We start from the raw sequence: 16,837 nt of genomic DNA, 5'->3' as shown, positions 1-16,837 counted from the left end.
TTTAGATGTAGCAAACAAGAAACATCATTCTTTTTAAATTTTTTACTTAAAGTTTTACTTATTATTGAGAGCCTCTCTCTCTCTCTCTCTCTCTCTCTCTCTCTCTCTCTGCCAGCACACATACATGTGTACACAGGAATGTGCATTTGTGGAGGTGCATCAGGGAACAACATCAGAAGTCAGCTCTTTCCTTTCAACATGGTTTCCAGAGACCAAATGAGGTCATGAAGCTTGAGTGGCAAGAACTTTTACCTCCCAAGCCATCTTGTCAGTGCCATATCTGCAGTTCTGTCTCCAGAGATCCAACCAGCCTTGGAGAGAAAATAGATTTTAGAAAAAAATATGCATTGAATATCAATGAATATGCATTGACTTCTTCTAGGTCATTATCTACTGAACAGTACAATATAAGAGCGATTTTCATTGCATTTCCACCAGATTAGGCATGATAGGCAATTTAGAGAGAATTTAAACTTTACGGGAGGATGTGTATAGATTCAATGCAAATGCTATCATTTTATACAGCAGAGTCTAGGAGTCTAGTAGCTGTGCATATTAGTGTCCTATGGAGGTCCGAGGATCAAACCACCACAGATACCAAAGGATGACTGTGTATAGAATAATGTACACACATGCATGTGTGAGCTTGTGTGTGTGTGTGTGAGAGAGAGAGAGCGAGAGAGAGAGAGAGAGCGAGCGCTTGTGTGTGTGTGTGAATACAGACACTTAGTCTTTTTTTTTTTTCCACACTATCCTGGTTCTTTCACATGGTAACCATCTTGTGCCTGTATTTTGAGGATTGCTTTCCAGTAAATGAAAAATCACCTTTATTGATAGTTTACTCTTTGTTTCTTTGTGCTTGGCGGCGACTGTCTTCACACAGTAACAAGTCATTTGCTGTTCTTTTCTGTGAACAGCCTCTTTAAGCTCTTTGTTATCTTTTCTTTTGGTTTCTGGTCTTTTAAAACTTGTCTCTGAAAAGTCTCAAATATCAAGGAAGTGAGCTCACTGTCATGGGCTGAAATGTTTTTCTCTCTTGATCATTCCTTCACAGACACTAACAAATTCTTTTGGAACTTAGATCTTAAGTGTTGTTCAGAAAACCCCTCTCAACTATAAAAAGAAATGTTAAAAATATAGTAGCCAACATTTATTGAGTAAAAATACATGTACCAAGATACAAATCAAGCAGTTGACATGAGTCTCCCACTTAGTTTCCCTAGGTCGTATGTCTTAAGTACATGTTACTGTCTCTATATAGAAAAACTGGCGGACAGGGTAATTCATCATTTCCAGATGATACTGGTCTGAATTGGTGTTGGGCAAAACGTATTAAGAGGAATAAATGCTATATCATTTTTTTGTTCTTAGCTTTCTTTCATTTTAATTTTGTTATTTTGAAGAAAATATAGTTTTTCAAGAAGAACCTATGGAACATATTCAATATAGAAAAATCTAGCATCTGTCAAAGATATGAAGGAATTAAAAGCAATACTCCAAGTGAAAAGCAGAAAAGGACCACGCTTGTCCTTTAGGAGTTCATAACCACTGAGAAAGCTGATGTGAGTAAGGATGATGGGCTAGACCTTATCCTGGTGTGCACAGTCACCCCGGAACTAAGGATGCTCATCAAGGCCAGACAAGTTACCCCAAGGACACCAGTATACTATGGAGTCAGTAGAGCCATGAAGGACTTGTGAAATCACAGCCAAGTAGGGTTTTCCTTATCAGCGTGAGACCCTTCACTCACTGAAGTAACTGTTATTGGACACTAAAAACCATGTGATCCTCAGGTCTCCAGCTTTAGCCTTCTTTGACGAATAGGGTTGGTCACATAGCAAGTGAGTAGTAGGAAAAATGGCCCGACAGGCAAGATTTTGACAGTTTTATTTTTACTTGAGCCTCAACAAATTCTTTTCTTTTCTTTTTTTCAGTTTGAAACCTTCAGTTGCATAATTTAAAAGTATCCCTGGACATTACTGGGGTTGAGGGAATCTCTAAAATGCCATCATTTTATTTCTGCCATTAATACTTTTCCATTACTCTGTGATTTTGGGGATGTTGTAGCCACATGGAGAAAAATCTAACTCCCCAAAGAACAATGTTAACAAAATTAATCTCTCTCTCTCTCTCTCCCTCCCTCTCCCTCTCCCTCTCTCTTTCTCCCCGTGTGTGTGTGTGTGTGTGTGTGTGTGTGTCTATGTGTGTCTGTGTGTATCTCTGTGTGTGTGTGTGTGTGTGTGTCTGTCTGTCTGTCTGTCTGTCAGTGGTCAACCTCAGGTGTTATTCCTTAATAACACAGCTTACATTTATAGAAGGGGGCTCTCACTTTTACCTAGAAATATCAGATTTGGTAAGACTGGCTGGCCAATAAGCCCCAAGGACCCACCTGTCTGTGCTTTCACAGCACTAGGATTTCTGGTGTTGGTTCTGGGGTTTGAACTCGTGCCTCATGGCTTGCGAGGCAAGCACATAACCACTTGAGGCAACTCTCCAGCTCAGCTTAATTGTTTTTAAAGAATGCAATTAATCTCTCTCTATGTAGTATTTGTATGGCTGTGAATGGCAGTGAGCATCTGAGTAGCTGTGCATGCACTGAGTTAATGTTTTTGGTAATATTTTCATTTGGTAAACTGAACACACAGTAAGTCTCAAAATGGTACTAAAATATATCCTGCCAGAAACTGAGCAGACAAACCACAGCCTTGCCAAAGACATATTTGCTAGTGAACTGTTCTCCAAAATACGTAACATGTTCATAAACCTAAATAATGAAAAAAAGTTAACAATCTGATTAATAAAGGCCGAACATCTGGGGAGACAGCTCACCAAGGACGACAGGCAGATTTCACAATGGACTATTTCATAAATCTAATGAACTCTTTACTCTTTTCTCTGTGGGAGCAGAGAAGTCATTTTTCTGGTGTACAAATTACCACCTTGATCCATACAACCCCAGTATTAGCATTATTAAAATAATGAGAGAGAGTACCTGGCCAGAGACAGACTGGGCCTCCTTGCTCTGCTCAGGGACCGGTTCATATAAACAAGAGATGTCCTGAGCCTCCACAAATGAGTTCCGGGCATCTGGCCAGAGCTAAGACAGACATGGCAGGTCCCACTGTGCCGTGTGACTTTGCCTTTCACATTTCCCCCTCACTCAGCCCCTTCCGGTCTTTTTCCCGTTTCTCAAATTTATGGAGCCAAATTCCATCCAAAAGGATGTTTAAAATAAGATCCAAACAGTTTTCTGAGTCACAATAGATTAACGGCATGTTGAAAGGCAAACAATTTGATAATTTCTGCCATGTGTGTATACCCGTGCAACCATCTATGCTTTCTAGAAAGTGCATTTTCCCTCTCTATCATCTACTTTTGCACCTCAGGAGTGCACCGATATGCTTTCTTTACTGGCTGTGTTTGAATTTTCCAGGAATTAATGCTCCCTTTCATGTTGAACCTATTTCACTTACCATAACGACTCTGAGGTTTGTCCATGTGATTACCTGTAGCTGTTCCTTTTAATATTTAACTTACACAGTTGGCCAGTATTGGGTCAAGTAAACCATAATTTCTTTATTTACTTAGTTATGGATACTCAAGTTAGTTTTCAACTTCTAGTTAGCAAAAATAAAGTGCCTGCCTTTGTAAACAAGTCTGAACATACAGACGTCTTTCTGTTTCTTCTGGACAAACATCTGGAGAACTGGCTGGCTTGTCAAAGATATTTCAGGTTTTAACAGCCTGTCAAACTCTTCTAAGTGATTAAACCATTTTGTATTTCCACAGTTGGTGCAGGAGAATTCGAACAGCTGTAGGTCTTTGTCAGTACTTGGTTCGCACGATCATTTGGTTTTAATTATTCTAGAAGGTGTAGGTGGTAACACCATTTTTAATTCATTTACCACAGATGGATAAATGTTAAATGTCTTTCCCTATAGTCATTTGACAGGGCTTCAGTTGTAACATGTCTCTGCGTATCTTCCAGCCATTTCTGAAAGTAGCTTATGTATTTTCTCATCACTATTAAAAGATTGTGTATTCTATGCTAATGTTTTCCCCTGGAATATAGCACGTCGTTTTATTTTCTTACTGTCTTTTTGGAAGCTCTCAAGTTTGATAAAATGTCCTGTGCTTTATGTTAGTTTTGCAGATTTAGATTTTATATTTGGATCTGTGACTCATTGCAAGTTAATTTTGTTTTGTTAGTTTTCTTTGTTTTCTTGTTTTTTTTTTTTTTTTTTTTTGTTAGTTGTTGAGGCAGGGTCTTCATGTAGCCCAGGTTAGCTTTGAACTCCAATATACTCAAGGATGGCCTTGAACTTTTGGTTCTCCCGCCTCCACTGCTTCAGTTCTGGGGTGACAGGTGTGCACCACTGTACTCAGCGTTGGGTGGGGGTGGAGAATGACGGGTGTTGTGACATTTAGGCAGGTGCTCTACCAACGCAGCTACAGTCCAGGTCTCAGTCTTGTTGATTTCCAGATAGACCAAAGTTCAAAAATGGTTTGTAGCTAGCTAGTTGTTCCAGCAATAATAATAATAATAATCATTATTATTATTATTATTATTATTATATTGAAAATATTCTTTTTCCACTGAGATATTTTTGTCTGTGCCTATTTCTAAACAGAGTTCTGTTGATCTGTTTGTCCATCTTTCTATCACGCCATGCTCTTCTGAATACTCGAGCTGTCTGGCGAGGCTTCAATCATGGGTACAGGTCTACTGTTCTTGTTTAAAATTGTTTTATGCACTCTAGGTCTTTGGTATTTCATAACACTATCAGAATCACTCTTTTAATTTCTGCATGATAAAAGAGGCTGATGGAATTTTGATTGGAGGTTGAATGGAGAACAAGCTGCAAAGAATTGATACTTTAAAATGTCGAGTTTCCAGCTACCTGGTTTTTTCGAGATCTCAGAAGTGTTTTATGCTTTCCTGTTAGAATCTTTCATATGCGTTATTAGAATTATCCCTACCTAATGAGATCCTAAGCATTTTATAATTCCAATTTCAATAGTTTGTTGCTAGAATATAGACATAAAATTAGGATTTAATGTTTTTCTATCCCAAGACTTTATTCATATTTTTTCTCCTTTTTTTTCCCCTAAGCACCACAGGATTTTTATTCAAATGTTCAGTGTCATCTGAAGACACAATGTTTCTTTTTCCTTCACCCACTGTAGGATTTCCTTTCTTCCCTGCCTTGTAGCCAGTAGGTCCTCCTCTCCAAGGCTGAAACAGACCCAGGAAGAGCAGACCCCATTGTTGTTTGTCTTAAGAGGAATCATGGGAGTTTTAGCATCGTTATTCGCACAAACTTTTTTTTCCATCTTCCAATGAATATTTATTTACAAAAACAGGTAAAATGTATTGATGTGCCCAATTGGCTGCAGTTTGCTGGTCCCTGATCTAGGACATTTTGGGCCAAGTCTCTCCTAAATGAGTAGCACTTGGAGGCTCATGTGTCAGTTTTGCCTGTTAGGCTGTAGCTTGCTTAAAGACAGGAGAATCAGTTTGCACAAACTTTTAAGGGATCACAATTAAGTACAGACACTGAGAGTGGCCACTGAGAACACTTGCGCTGTAGAAGGATTGTATACCTAAATCTGTGCTTCTTTTTTTAAAAAAAATTTCCTTTTATTGGATTTTTTAAAATTTACATTTTTAATCTTATCCCCTTTCCCCTTTGAAACTTGCTGTCCCACCCCACTCCCCCTGTGTCTATGAAGTTGCTCCCTCACCCACCCTCCCACTCTCCCACCTCCCCGCCCTGACATTCCCCTACACTGGGGCATTAAGCCTTGACAGAACAAAGGGCCTCTCCGCCCACTGATGCCTGACAAGGCCATCCTCTGCTACATATGCCGATGGAGCTGTAGATCCATCCCTGTGTACCCTTGGGATGGTAGTTTAGTCCCTGGGAGCTCTGGTTGGTTGATATTGTTGTGGTTCTTATGAGGTTGCAATCCCCTTCAACTCCTCCTCAGTCCTTTCTCTAACTCCTCCATTGGGGACCACGTTCTCAGTTGAATGACTGCTGCGAGCATCTGCTGCTGTATTTGTCATGCTCTGGCAGAGCCTCTCAGGAGACAGCTATATCAGGCTCCTGTCAGCATGCACTTCTTGTCATTTGCAATATCGCCTGGGTTTGGTGGCTGCATGTATATGGGATGAATCCCCCAGGTGCAGCAGTCTCTGGAAGGCCTTTCTTTCAATCTCTGCTCCACACTTTGTTCCCATATTTCCTTCTGTGAGTATTTTCCCCCCTCTGAATCACCCACACTTTGGTCTTCCTTCTTCTTGAGCTTCATGTGGTCTATGAATTGTATCTTGGGTATTCCGAGCTTTTGGGCTAATATCCACTTATCACTGAGTGCATACCTTGTGTGTTCTTTTGTGACTGGGTTACCTCTTTTAAGTTTTGTTTTCTATTTATTTGTGCTTTACAGTGATGTTAACTTCTGATGAGCTAGAATTAAGGAGGGGCTGGAGAGGTGGTTCAGAGGTTAAGTGCATGTGCTGCTCTTGCAGAGACCCCAGATTCAGTTACCAACACTGACATGAAGGCGCACAGCTGTCTGTAAGTCGTTATGTGAAAGAAAGGAAGAAAGAAAGAAAGAGAGAAAGAAAGGAAGGAAGGGAAGAAAGAAAGAAAGAGAGAAAGCAGGCAAAAAAGAAAAGAAAGCCAAACAAATCCAACTCGATGGCCTATGCTTTTGCATTTTTTTTATTATTTTACATGTGTTCTGCATACCACACACATGTGCCTAGTATGTACAGAGACCAGAAGAGGGTGTTGGACTCCCTGGAACTCAAGTTACAGATGGTTGTGAGCCATCGTGTAGATGGTGGGAATTGACCTAAGTCTCTGGAACAACAGTCACAGCTCTTAACCACAGACGTCTTAACCACAAACCTAAAAACAGGAAAAAAGTAATAGGGGTCTCCTGCCTTTCTTTTCCTTCTTCAGAATTTTCTATCTCAGGTTCTTTGAATTTCCCTGAAAACTTTAGAACCGCCTTGCCAATTTCTACTGGAAATGAAGGATATGATTATGAATGGGAAGAAATTAAATAGAAAGACCTATCCGGGGAAGAGTTATTTGTGAGAAACCATTTTTTTTCAATCCACAGACACACTTATATCCCTTCATTTATTTAGCTCTTTCCTCATCAGCATTCAGGGGTTTGCAGTATACATGCCTTGCTAGCTTTAATAAGGGTGAAAAAAATCCCCCGAAGTTTATTTCCTCAATAAAATTTTGCTTATTTATAGAAAGATAATAAAAACTTTTATTTTAATCCCAGGACATTCCCAATCCAAAGATGACTTCTGAGAGCTTTGTATAGATGTGTTATAATTTTCTGAATGTTTTAAGAACAATGTCAAAGTTCTTTCTGAGGAACACTCTTTTCCCCTCTTTAATTCTTTTTCTTATCTTATTGCATTGGCATAGACCACTAGCAAACTTAGAGTAGGAGTAATGGGATAAGATACCTTAGTTCCCAACTGTAGGTGTGTATTTAACATGTCACCATAGATGTGATATTACCTTTTTGATATATGATCCTTTAAGGTGGCATTTCTTCTTATTGCTTACATGCCTGGACATGTGTTATTTGCTCGGTATTAATCATGACTGTGTTGTAAATTTCTGGCAAGTAGACATTTATAGCTGCTGATCCAATCATATTGTTTCCTTCCATTTTCTCCTGTTACTACAGTGATTTATTTAGAAAATGTTAAGCATGAAATACATTCTATATAGTTATAATACTTTCTATGTATTGCACAATTCAATTTGTCAATTGTTTGCCAAGAATTTTTGAACCATAGAAGTGATAAATGCCTACAATTTTCCTTTCTTATAATGCTAAGTCAGGTTTTGGTATCAAGGTCTCACTATCTGCATTTTTGTTTTGGTTCTTTTTTTTTTTTTTTCCGGAGCTGGGGACTGAACCCAGGGCCTTGCGCTTCCTAGGCAAGCGCTCTACCACTGAGCTAAATCCCCAACCCCCACTATCTGCATTTTTAAAAGTTGAAGATCATTTCTTCTACCTCTTGAAACAGATTTTTGGAAAGCTTGCTTTAGTGTATTTGATGTTCATTATGTTTTTATGTGCGTATGTACATGTTCCTGTGAATGTGTGTATGTGTGTGTGTAGTGTGTGTAGACCAGGTATTGTTCCTCAGGGCATGGTCCATCTCCTGTTTTGAGATAGCACATCTCTTTAGTTAGGCTAAATTGGACAGATAGTGACCCCCTGGAGCTGGAACTCCAAGCACCTACCACCATGCCCAGTTATTTCCCATGGGTTTGTGAGACTGAGCTCAGGTCCCTAAGTGTACATGGCAAGCACTTTAAGTAGACTGAACCAACCCTTCTGCCTTGATGCTCATCATATTTTATTTCTCCAAAGAGCAAGAAAGAAATTTGAACATTCACCTAAGTAATTTCCTAGAGTGTTTACATACTGTGTAATATATATTCACAAGTGCAAATACTTTGCAACATGTATGATTTTATTCATTCACAAAGTATAATGGCAGGCCTCACTCTAAAGCCAACATAGACAGTTAGGGTGTCAAAGCAATTGTCTACAAGGACCACTTCTCTGTGTGCCTAAGTTCTGGTTGAGAGATACATTCTAGCCTAGGACATGACTTACTGAGACATCATGAACAAGAACTTTTCACATTGTATCATAAATTCGAATGTCCTAAGTATCTATTGTCAGCGTCAACCAATAGTCTTGAGAGAATATGTCAACTGTCAGATGCTTTACGTTTCTTATTGGAGCTGAGTTTCTAAAGATCCTTGATGACAAAGCTTTTTTGGGGGGCCGTCAAGACCAATCTCATCTCATCTTTTATTTTCTCCAGCCCCCTCTTTCCAGAGTCTACTGAGCTGTGAGGTGTCTAAAAGGAAGGTAGACAGCAAACGTGACAGAAAACAGCTAGGTTTTCAAGTCAGACACAGATTGGAAAATTGTGTTTCAGAATCGTTGAAAACAGTCATCTCTTGGATTTCCATTTCTTTGATGCACGCAGATTTTGGTCAGCTTCTGGCTTTCACTCTTTCTTACTTCCTTTTGTCATTGGCTTAGACAACCACATATGAATAAAGATGAGGAATCAGATTTACATATTGAAACTCAGAGCAACAGAACTGAAAGTCAGCTCAAACCAATTTATTTTGAATTAGTGTCGTGAAAGGCATATTGTTGTATGTAACCTATGTATTCTATTTGTGCTAAAAATGCATGCGTCAAAAACACCACTGACCTCTTCTGTTAGGAGAGAGTTAAGACACGTGTTTATATTCCGATTTGAATTTTTAGAGACTAAGGAATGATAGGACCTGTAAACGCTGAGAATTTTCTCTCTCAGAGGCCCATGCCTGAGCTGCACCTGTGGAGTGTGCAACAGACCCCAAGCAGTTGGTACCAGCAGCGAGAATGGGCCAGTTTGATCTTGCTAAACCTGAAGGGCCGTTCCCAAAGCCAGCTGTTGCTTTTTGAGTCTGTTTAAGATATAAACATGATATTCTTTCCCTTCGTATCACAATTGAGCTTTGTGCTTTTCACACACTGATAAAAATAAGACTTGAAACATTCTATGACGAAGCTCGGGAAGTAATCACTCTGATGATCAAGAGAAGCCTGGATCTAGAAAGGGTGGGAAGGGGTGGGGCAGGAGGAGCAAGTTCTGTTTCCTTTTTATAGAAAATGCTTCAGAACAAGAGTGAAGACAATGTTTTTGTACAAATAAATTCAAAGAATGTTAGTTGGCACTTTTTTGTTTTTCGAGTCATTAGATGAGAAGCAGATGGAGGTAATGTTAAATCCTGTCAAATATGAACTACTATGGACCCCAAGTATGTGTGTAAATATTTAACTAGGAAAATAGTCACACACAGGCTTCTTGGGAGTAACCTGGGAAACAGGAAGCCGCAAATTATAGGTTTGATATTTACCATGCACAGTTTGTGAGTTCAGCTAAGTAGAACCAAATGAGGAGACTGGAGGTTTTATAAATAGCTCACGATTTTGGGCAGAGGAATAAGGGGGAAGGCTTAGGGAGGAAGTTAGTATACTTCCTTTCAGTTCCAGGCAGTGCGTTCAATTATAGGCAGAGTACCAAGAGAGATGAGATGGGGACTTACACTTCAGGCGGATTCATCCTGACCGGATGCAGGGAGAAGTGACACAAATCATTATTTACCTTCACTTAGAGTCTAAAGCCAGTTAACGGGCAAAGTTAGATCTGCTGATTCATCCTGGAAAATAGGAGGTGAAGCTACTTGTCCCATTCACAAACACACACATGTGTGCACACACATGGACACATACATGTTGGCACACACCTATGCACATATGCCTGTACACATACACACAAGTACACACACACGCACGCACGCACGCACGCACGCACGCACGCACGCACTGCCTCACTCACTGCTAACACTCTGGTGTTAGACATGTTCATCGATTGCAGATGGTGAGGTTGAATCTTGTTTATGGTCAAATGGAGGGACAGGCATGAGTACCATCAAATGCATGCTATGTGCACACTATGTGCTGTTAAAGAGGCACTGTGTGACTGAAGGTGGAAATGAACTCGGACTGTGCCTTTGTCATCCGAGGCTGCTCTGGCTTCTCTTCTGGGGGGGAAGAGTCAAATGCCCCATTTCCTTATTTTTGTTTTCAAGTTTAATTTCAGGTTCACCAAAACAGTGTCCCAGGATTATCTTCTGTCGTCCGCATTGCGTCATCCATCTATGGCCTTCATAAGGGATGTGGGTGAGCCATGCACATTGGCATGGAGCCCCACACGGTCATCAAGAAAGGATATTCCTCATTGAGCGCATTACAGTTCCGGTGTCACCTCTTCCTCTTCCCACAGGGGACCAGGGTTCTGATTTCCCTCTACTCAGTGGTTCTGAAGGGCTCAGAGCCTCCTGCTGCTCTCACCTCAGAATACATGCTCCGAAGTCCACTGTGTATAAGGGCAGCCTAAGTTATCAGTCATCTGCGTTATCAATAGTAGCTTCTTTGCATTTTTTTACTGTGTTCCTTCATATAAATCTGTCACATTATCTCTTTTTTCTTGATGGACATTTTGTTGCATCTAGTGTCAGGGTATTTAAAATAACACAGGCCTGTGTATACACACACACACACACACACACACACATATATAATCTTTCCAAGTTGAGAATCAATGTTAACGATTGCAGTCCATAGCTGTATATGGACTATGACATATATGAATAAAAGGAATATCAGTTTGCCTAATGTTGTTTCTCACCCTCCTTCCTCCCTTCCCTCTCTTCTACCCTCCCTCCCTCCCATGGCCTTTTCTTCCTTCTCCTTTCCCCTGCTTTGTTGGGGTGTCTCGAACTCAGGATATTGTGTATGCTAGGCAAATGCTCTACTACTGAGCTTCATGCCCCAATCCTTATTGATATGGTTTATGTACTCTCCTTTTATTTGTGTATTGGCTGTGTCTCCAGAACAATTCTGAATGGAGATTCTCAGTGGTAAGGTTGCATTCCCTGGTAGTGCTGCTGGCTCAATGGGTGAATGGCCAATCTTGTACCATTCACTACAATGTGGGGTGCAGTTTTAGTGACATCATTTTTCAGGAAGTTTTCCAGTTCATAATTTTCTGTGAGACTAATTACATTTTTATTTTATCACAAATGAGTATTGAATTTTATTAAATGCTTCTTTTGTATCTACTGAGCTGATCCTAAAATTATTTTCTATTTTTTTCATCATTGGGCAAAATCATAGTGATTGTCTTTTTTAAAATAGGTTAAACTTGAATTCTGGGATATATTACCTTTTAGACATATCACGGGATATAACTTGATGATATTATAAGATTTTGTGTGTGTGTGTTAGCATCTAAAAATAGTATTATTTTCTCATAATTTCTCTCCTGATTTTGGTAACAGGGTTTCTTAGTTAACTTGCCACAACTCAGAGTTATCCCAGGAAATCTCATTTAGGGGATTGCCTTGATCAGATCTGCTTGTGAGCATATTTCTGGGACATTTTCTTGACTGCTAATTGATGTTGGAGGCAAAGTTCACTTTGGGTGGTAGCATCCTTGGGCAAGCATCCTGAACTGAGTATGGAAGCCAGTTACACACGCAGGATAAAGAGCACGCTAGTCAGTAGCATCCCTCTACCATTTCTGTATGAAATTTCGGCTGCGTTTGAGCTTCTGCTCACTTGCCTATCCATAAAATTGCTCTCAGCTCTTCTATAATATCTCTTGACATGAGTCTTTATATTGGTCCAAGTATTTCCAAGCAGACTTTCCCAATGGCAAGTTGTGAGAGGCTGCCATCTGTAGTAGCAGAAGGGGACAGATTACAGAACAGGCTTCTCTAACCTAAAGGAAAGAGGTTCCAGAGGGCTGTAAGGATGTGGGATGTAGCTTGACGTTACCACCAAGCTCAGATGAAGCGCTCTCGAGAGATGGAGAGGCACTAGGTACATGATCCGTGTTTGTTTTTCTTTATTTGTACTAATTACATTATTTAGAAGAGAGTGTCATAACAAACGTTGGCTTTCTTCCTCTTCTGTGACATTATGAAACTCTTCATGTAAGGTGACTAGGTGCTTCCTAAGAGGGTTCCTTTTTTATTTGCACACACTGAGATGAGAGCTGTGTCCACATTGCCAAGTCATTCACATAAAAACATGCAATACTGTGAACTGAACAATACATTAGACATTGCACTTATAACTCCTAACCTTTATGAGTGAGAGACACTTGGAAGGCTTCCTCACTCTCACTGTCTTCCAGCATAGCCTGCACCTCCAAACTTCTCACTAGCGCATCCCTGTGTTTAGATGAAATTCACCTCAAAGACACAAAGGCACAGCAAGTTTTATTAGTTCATGTAACTTTTTGAATGAAACAGCCAATAATACCCGGGTTCAAATCTATATTAAAAACCCTTTCTTTTTAAAAGATTTATATTTTACCCATTCACTGCCCTCTTCCTGGTCACCCTCTCCCATAATCCTCCCCCCTTTCCTTTCCCCCTTCCCCGCTCCCCTTCTCCTCTGAGGCAGTTCAGCTGGAAGAACATATCCTATATATAGGCATAGTGTTTGAGATGGCCCCCTCTCATTGTTCGGGACCAACATGAAGACCAAGCTGCACATCTGCTACATATGTGCAGGGAGTCCTAGGTCCTGCCCATGTATGTTCTTTGTAAAACCTTTTCTTTTTTTTAGATTTATTTATTTAGTCTGACACACCAGAAGGGGGCATTGGATCCCGTTACAGATGGTTGTGAGCCACCATGTGGTTGCTGGGATTTGAACTCAGAACCTCTGGAAGAGCAGTCAGAGCTCTTAATCACTGAGCCCTCTCTCCAGCCCCATAAAACCCTTTCTTAATCAACTCTAAAACCAAAGACAAACCAAAACAAAGGTAGGCTTTGCTGGGGAAGGACCATACTCTTTCAGGATGTCTGAAGTGGAGAAGAAGCATGCATTGCGCTCTGTTGTCCGTGAATCTTTGATTGGTGGAGGGGAAGAAGGTTGGCTTTCGGATAAGTTTGTACATACAAAGATGGATTAAGCAGTAAGTAGTTAGAATTGAGCCTTCGTTAAAGTCTCTTGGGAAGGATTTAAGCGAATCCATCTCACCTTTTGGGCCCTTATTCTGTTCACATCTCTTTCCACAGTTGACTCTTCCCCTCACACACCTTTCCCCTACGATGTACAGGACAAGCATTGGGAACCATGAACAACAGCCCGGAAACGCCTTTTGTCTTTTTAGCGGTGGAATCCTTGTGGGAGGGGTGTGTTTGCCTCTAGTTGGTATTTGTCAATGAGTAGTAGAGAATGCTGCTCAGGAAGGTAACTCACATACACAGTCTCGGTGCGTCAGCAAGAACCCCTGCTCTCACTCCGAGCTGGTGTGTTCCAAGCCAAGAAAAAGTAATTGTGGTCTGAGAAGACAGATTCTGTTTGCCCAGGACGATACATTCCATAGCAGAACACGTAAATCAATGCATTTAACAAATGTGTTGGTGGGGACAGCAGATGGGGTTACAGCTAATCAGGGAGAAGCCTTCAAGAGGTTCTAGATGCTGCCTGGTGACAGTCTTAGCCTTTGGGCTGTCAGAAATTAATATATTCTACAGGTTTTACCTAAAAGCAGGAAGGATGCTGGGTTAGATACAAAGGTGGCTAATCAATAGCTATTAAGACTCATCGGCTCGAGATGATTTTGGTTTTGGTATGCAATATTCAGCTGTGTAGAAAGGAAGTTCTAGTCAGCTTCTCAGCAGGCAGAATATTCGACATAGGTGTGGCCTTTTGAGGCTCTCCGTTCATAAGAGCGCTTTAGCACAGAAAAAGAGCTTCACGCAGTCAGACATGCTTTTTAGTCCATTTTGATGCGTGTTTGCAACGGAGAGTGTGGTACAGGCAGAAGGGAATTGAGGTGCACAGCGAGACTCTTCTCACAGAAGGATATTCAGAATCGGAGCCCGTGTTCATTACCAGGGGCGCACGAGCACGTGCGCAGGCATCTGGAGCCAGGACACTGGCCCTATTTTTAGTTCCTTTAAAAGTAAATGATGGGTAAAAAGCGAAGTAAATGAGCCACCTCAGTGTCCTTTCTCCTAATGCTATGTCATCAACATGGGAGTGACTCAGCAGGCAGAGGAAAGAGAAAAGCCGCAGTGTTAAGAAGCCAACCGTGTCTACGGTGGCCATGTGACGGTACGACACATTGCTGCTTTCACGTTCTGAACAGGAATTAGAAAGATTTACTTGCTAAGCCACTACCTAAAGACTATACATGGACTGACCCTGGACTCTGACCTCATAGGTAGCAATGAATATCCTAGTAAGATCACCAGTGGAAGGGGAAGCCCTGGGTCCTGCTAAGACTGAACCCCCAGTGAACTAGACTGTTGCGGGGAGGGCGGCAATGGGGGGAGGGTGGGAAGGGGAACACCCATAAAGAAGGGGAGGGGGAGGGATTAGGGGGATGTTTGCCCGGAAACCGGGAAAGGGAATAACATTCGAAATGTAAATAAGAAATACTCAAGTTAATAAAAAAAAAATAAAAAAAAAACAAAGAAAAAAGAATTAAAAGAGAATTGAGCTGTCAAGAAAAAAAAAAAAAAAGAAAGATTTACTTGTCCTGTTGTGTCTCCTTAACGATAATAACAATGTTGAAGGTGTTTGGGTGCCACAGAGTTATAAACAGGAAAAGAAAAGATTAAAAAAAAAAAAAAGCAAATAATTACACTCCTACTAAGAAGTGTAAGGCCAACTGGGTAAATTCATGGTAACGATGTCACCCAGTCTTTAGAAACCCTGTTTCATATTGCATATATTATGGTATTGTATTGCACTGATTAATTTCACTTTATAGGTGAGGAAGCTGAGGTGTGGGGTGAATAGCATTTGTCCCAAAGTCCCTCAGATAGCTGGAGGCAGCAGGGTCCGAAGTATCCACAGTCCCTAGTCCATATTGCCTGGTCACAACCGAATGAGACAGATAAAGGGCAGACAAAAGAGGAAGTGGGGAGTGCGGTTTTGTCTCTTCTTAAAAATGACAGTGTGACCCAGATTTCTGATGGAAATATCTATTGGTTGCAGACTGGAGGGCTGTGAATATTTTAGGAAATCTTAACTCAATGGAGGCTGTTGTCAGCCAAAAACCCAGGATAAGCTAGGGTTAGTGTCTAGACAGAGGAGTAAGGTGTGCCTGGATGATTTCCACAGGGAACCAAGTGTCGTAAAGTCTTTTTCATTGGGAAGTTATCTTTGATACACGGATGCACACATCTAGCATACATCAGTGAACCAGCAACTCAATTTGTCAGCACACAAATAGAGATGTATTGACAACGGGAACCATACACCATGCTTATTCCAAGCAACATACCCGAAAGCCCTCATGTGGGACTTGTTATGCATGGTGCTTGTCTCATCTACAAATTGATGGGAGGGTAAAAGGAAGTCTTTGGCGGAATTACAGCAATCAGTAAAAGGTAAAAGGAAAAGATGAGAAAAAAAAGAAAAAGAGAAAAGATTTCAGAGATCTCAACGTTAATTCAGACCAAGGGTGCCTCATGGGTATTACTCCTATAGTATGTCCAAGCAAGTAAGTGGGGTTTTTATTGTTGAACCACAGTCATGTGTGGAAATGAATTTCAGGCTGCAGACCCTCCCGGGTAGAAGGTAAATAGTACCCTTATGATATGTGCAGTTGTTCAACTGCCATCATGAGAATGTCATTGCGTACAATGGTAGGAGCCCGACTATCTAATAAACTCAGTGGTGTGTACTGACAAAGAGACAACCTGTGCTCTTATCAGTTAGCCTTGGTCCTGTTTCCTAACCACAGCCCGTCTGGAATGGGGAGGCAGTTAGGTATGAAGGTGTGTGTGTGTGTGTGTGTGTGTGTGTGTGTGTGTGTGTGTGTGGAGCTGACTACTCCAATCAGCCAGGGAAAGAGACTCAGGGAGAAGCCGTGTGCTCCAGAGCTTAGCTTTATATGAAAATGTAGCAGAGGAACCTTCAGGGCGAGCTTTCCAGTGAGCTGATCCCTTTGGGGAGTCTGTACCTCCGTTTCACCCTTACCACTGTGGTCCTTATTGTCTTACTACTTGAATCTCAGAGGAGACACTCTTGGAATGTGGATGCCTTCACGGGGTGCTCTTACCACAAATACCCTGCCTTTCAAATTGTCCACTGACACATTCATCAAGCCCCAATCCCAGTAGAGACCACTGTAATAATACCTAAATGCTATTCCACTCTGTGTGTGTGTGTGTGTGTG

The 16,837-nt window shown here is 41.0% G+C and overlaps 2 protein-coding genes across 4 annotated transcripts in view; one reads left to right on the top strand and one right to left on the bottom strand.

Moving 5' to 3' along the window:
- The window catches only part of Ipcef1 (interaction protein for cytohesin exchange factors 1), a 202,924-nt gene that overhangs the window by 25,369 nt on the left and 160,718 nt on the right, over positions 1-16,837 (top strand).
- The window catches only part of Oprm1 (opioid receptor, mu 1), a 253,689-nt gene continuing 249,682 nt past the window's right edge, over positions 12,831-16,837 (bottom strand). For 2 of the 3 annotated variants that reach the window (NR_027877.1, NM_001038601.2), the window contains 1 exon segment: positions 14,503-14,603. Coding sequence is in view for 2 of the 3 variants with exons in the window: in NM_001038601.2 (NP_001033690.1) it covers positions 14,538-14,603 (66 nt within the window). In the remaining variant the exon portion in view is untranslated. 3 annotated transcript variants of the gene reach the window in all.

This window comes from Rattus norvegicus, chromosome 1, assembly GCF_021556685.1.
Source record: "Rattus norvegicus strain SHRSP/BbbUtx chromosome 1, alternate assembly SHRSP_T2T, whole genome shotgun sequence".
In the NCBI taxonomy this organism is placed as follows: domain Eukaryota; kingdom Metazoa; phylum Chordata; class Mammalia; order Rodentia; family Muridae; genus Rattus; species Rattus norvegicus.
The sequence above is the reverse complement of the archived record's forward strand: the minus strand, read 5'-3'. Positions and strand labels throughout refer to the sequence as shown.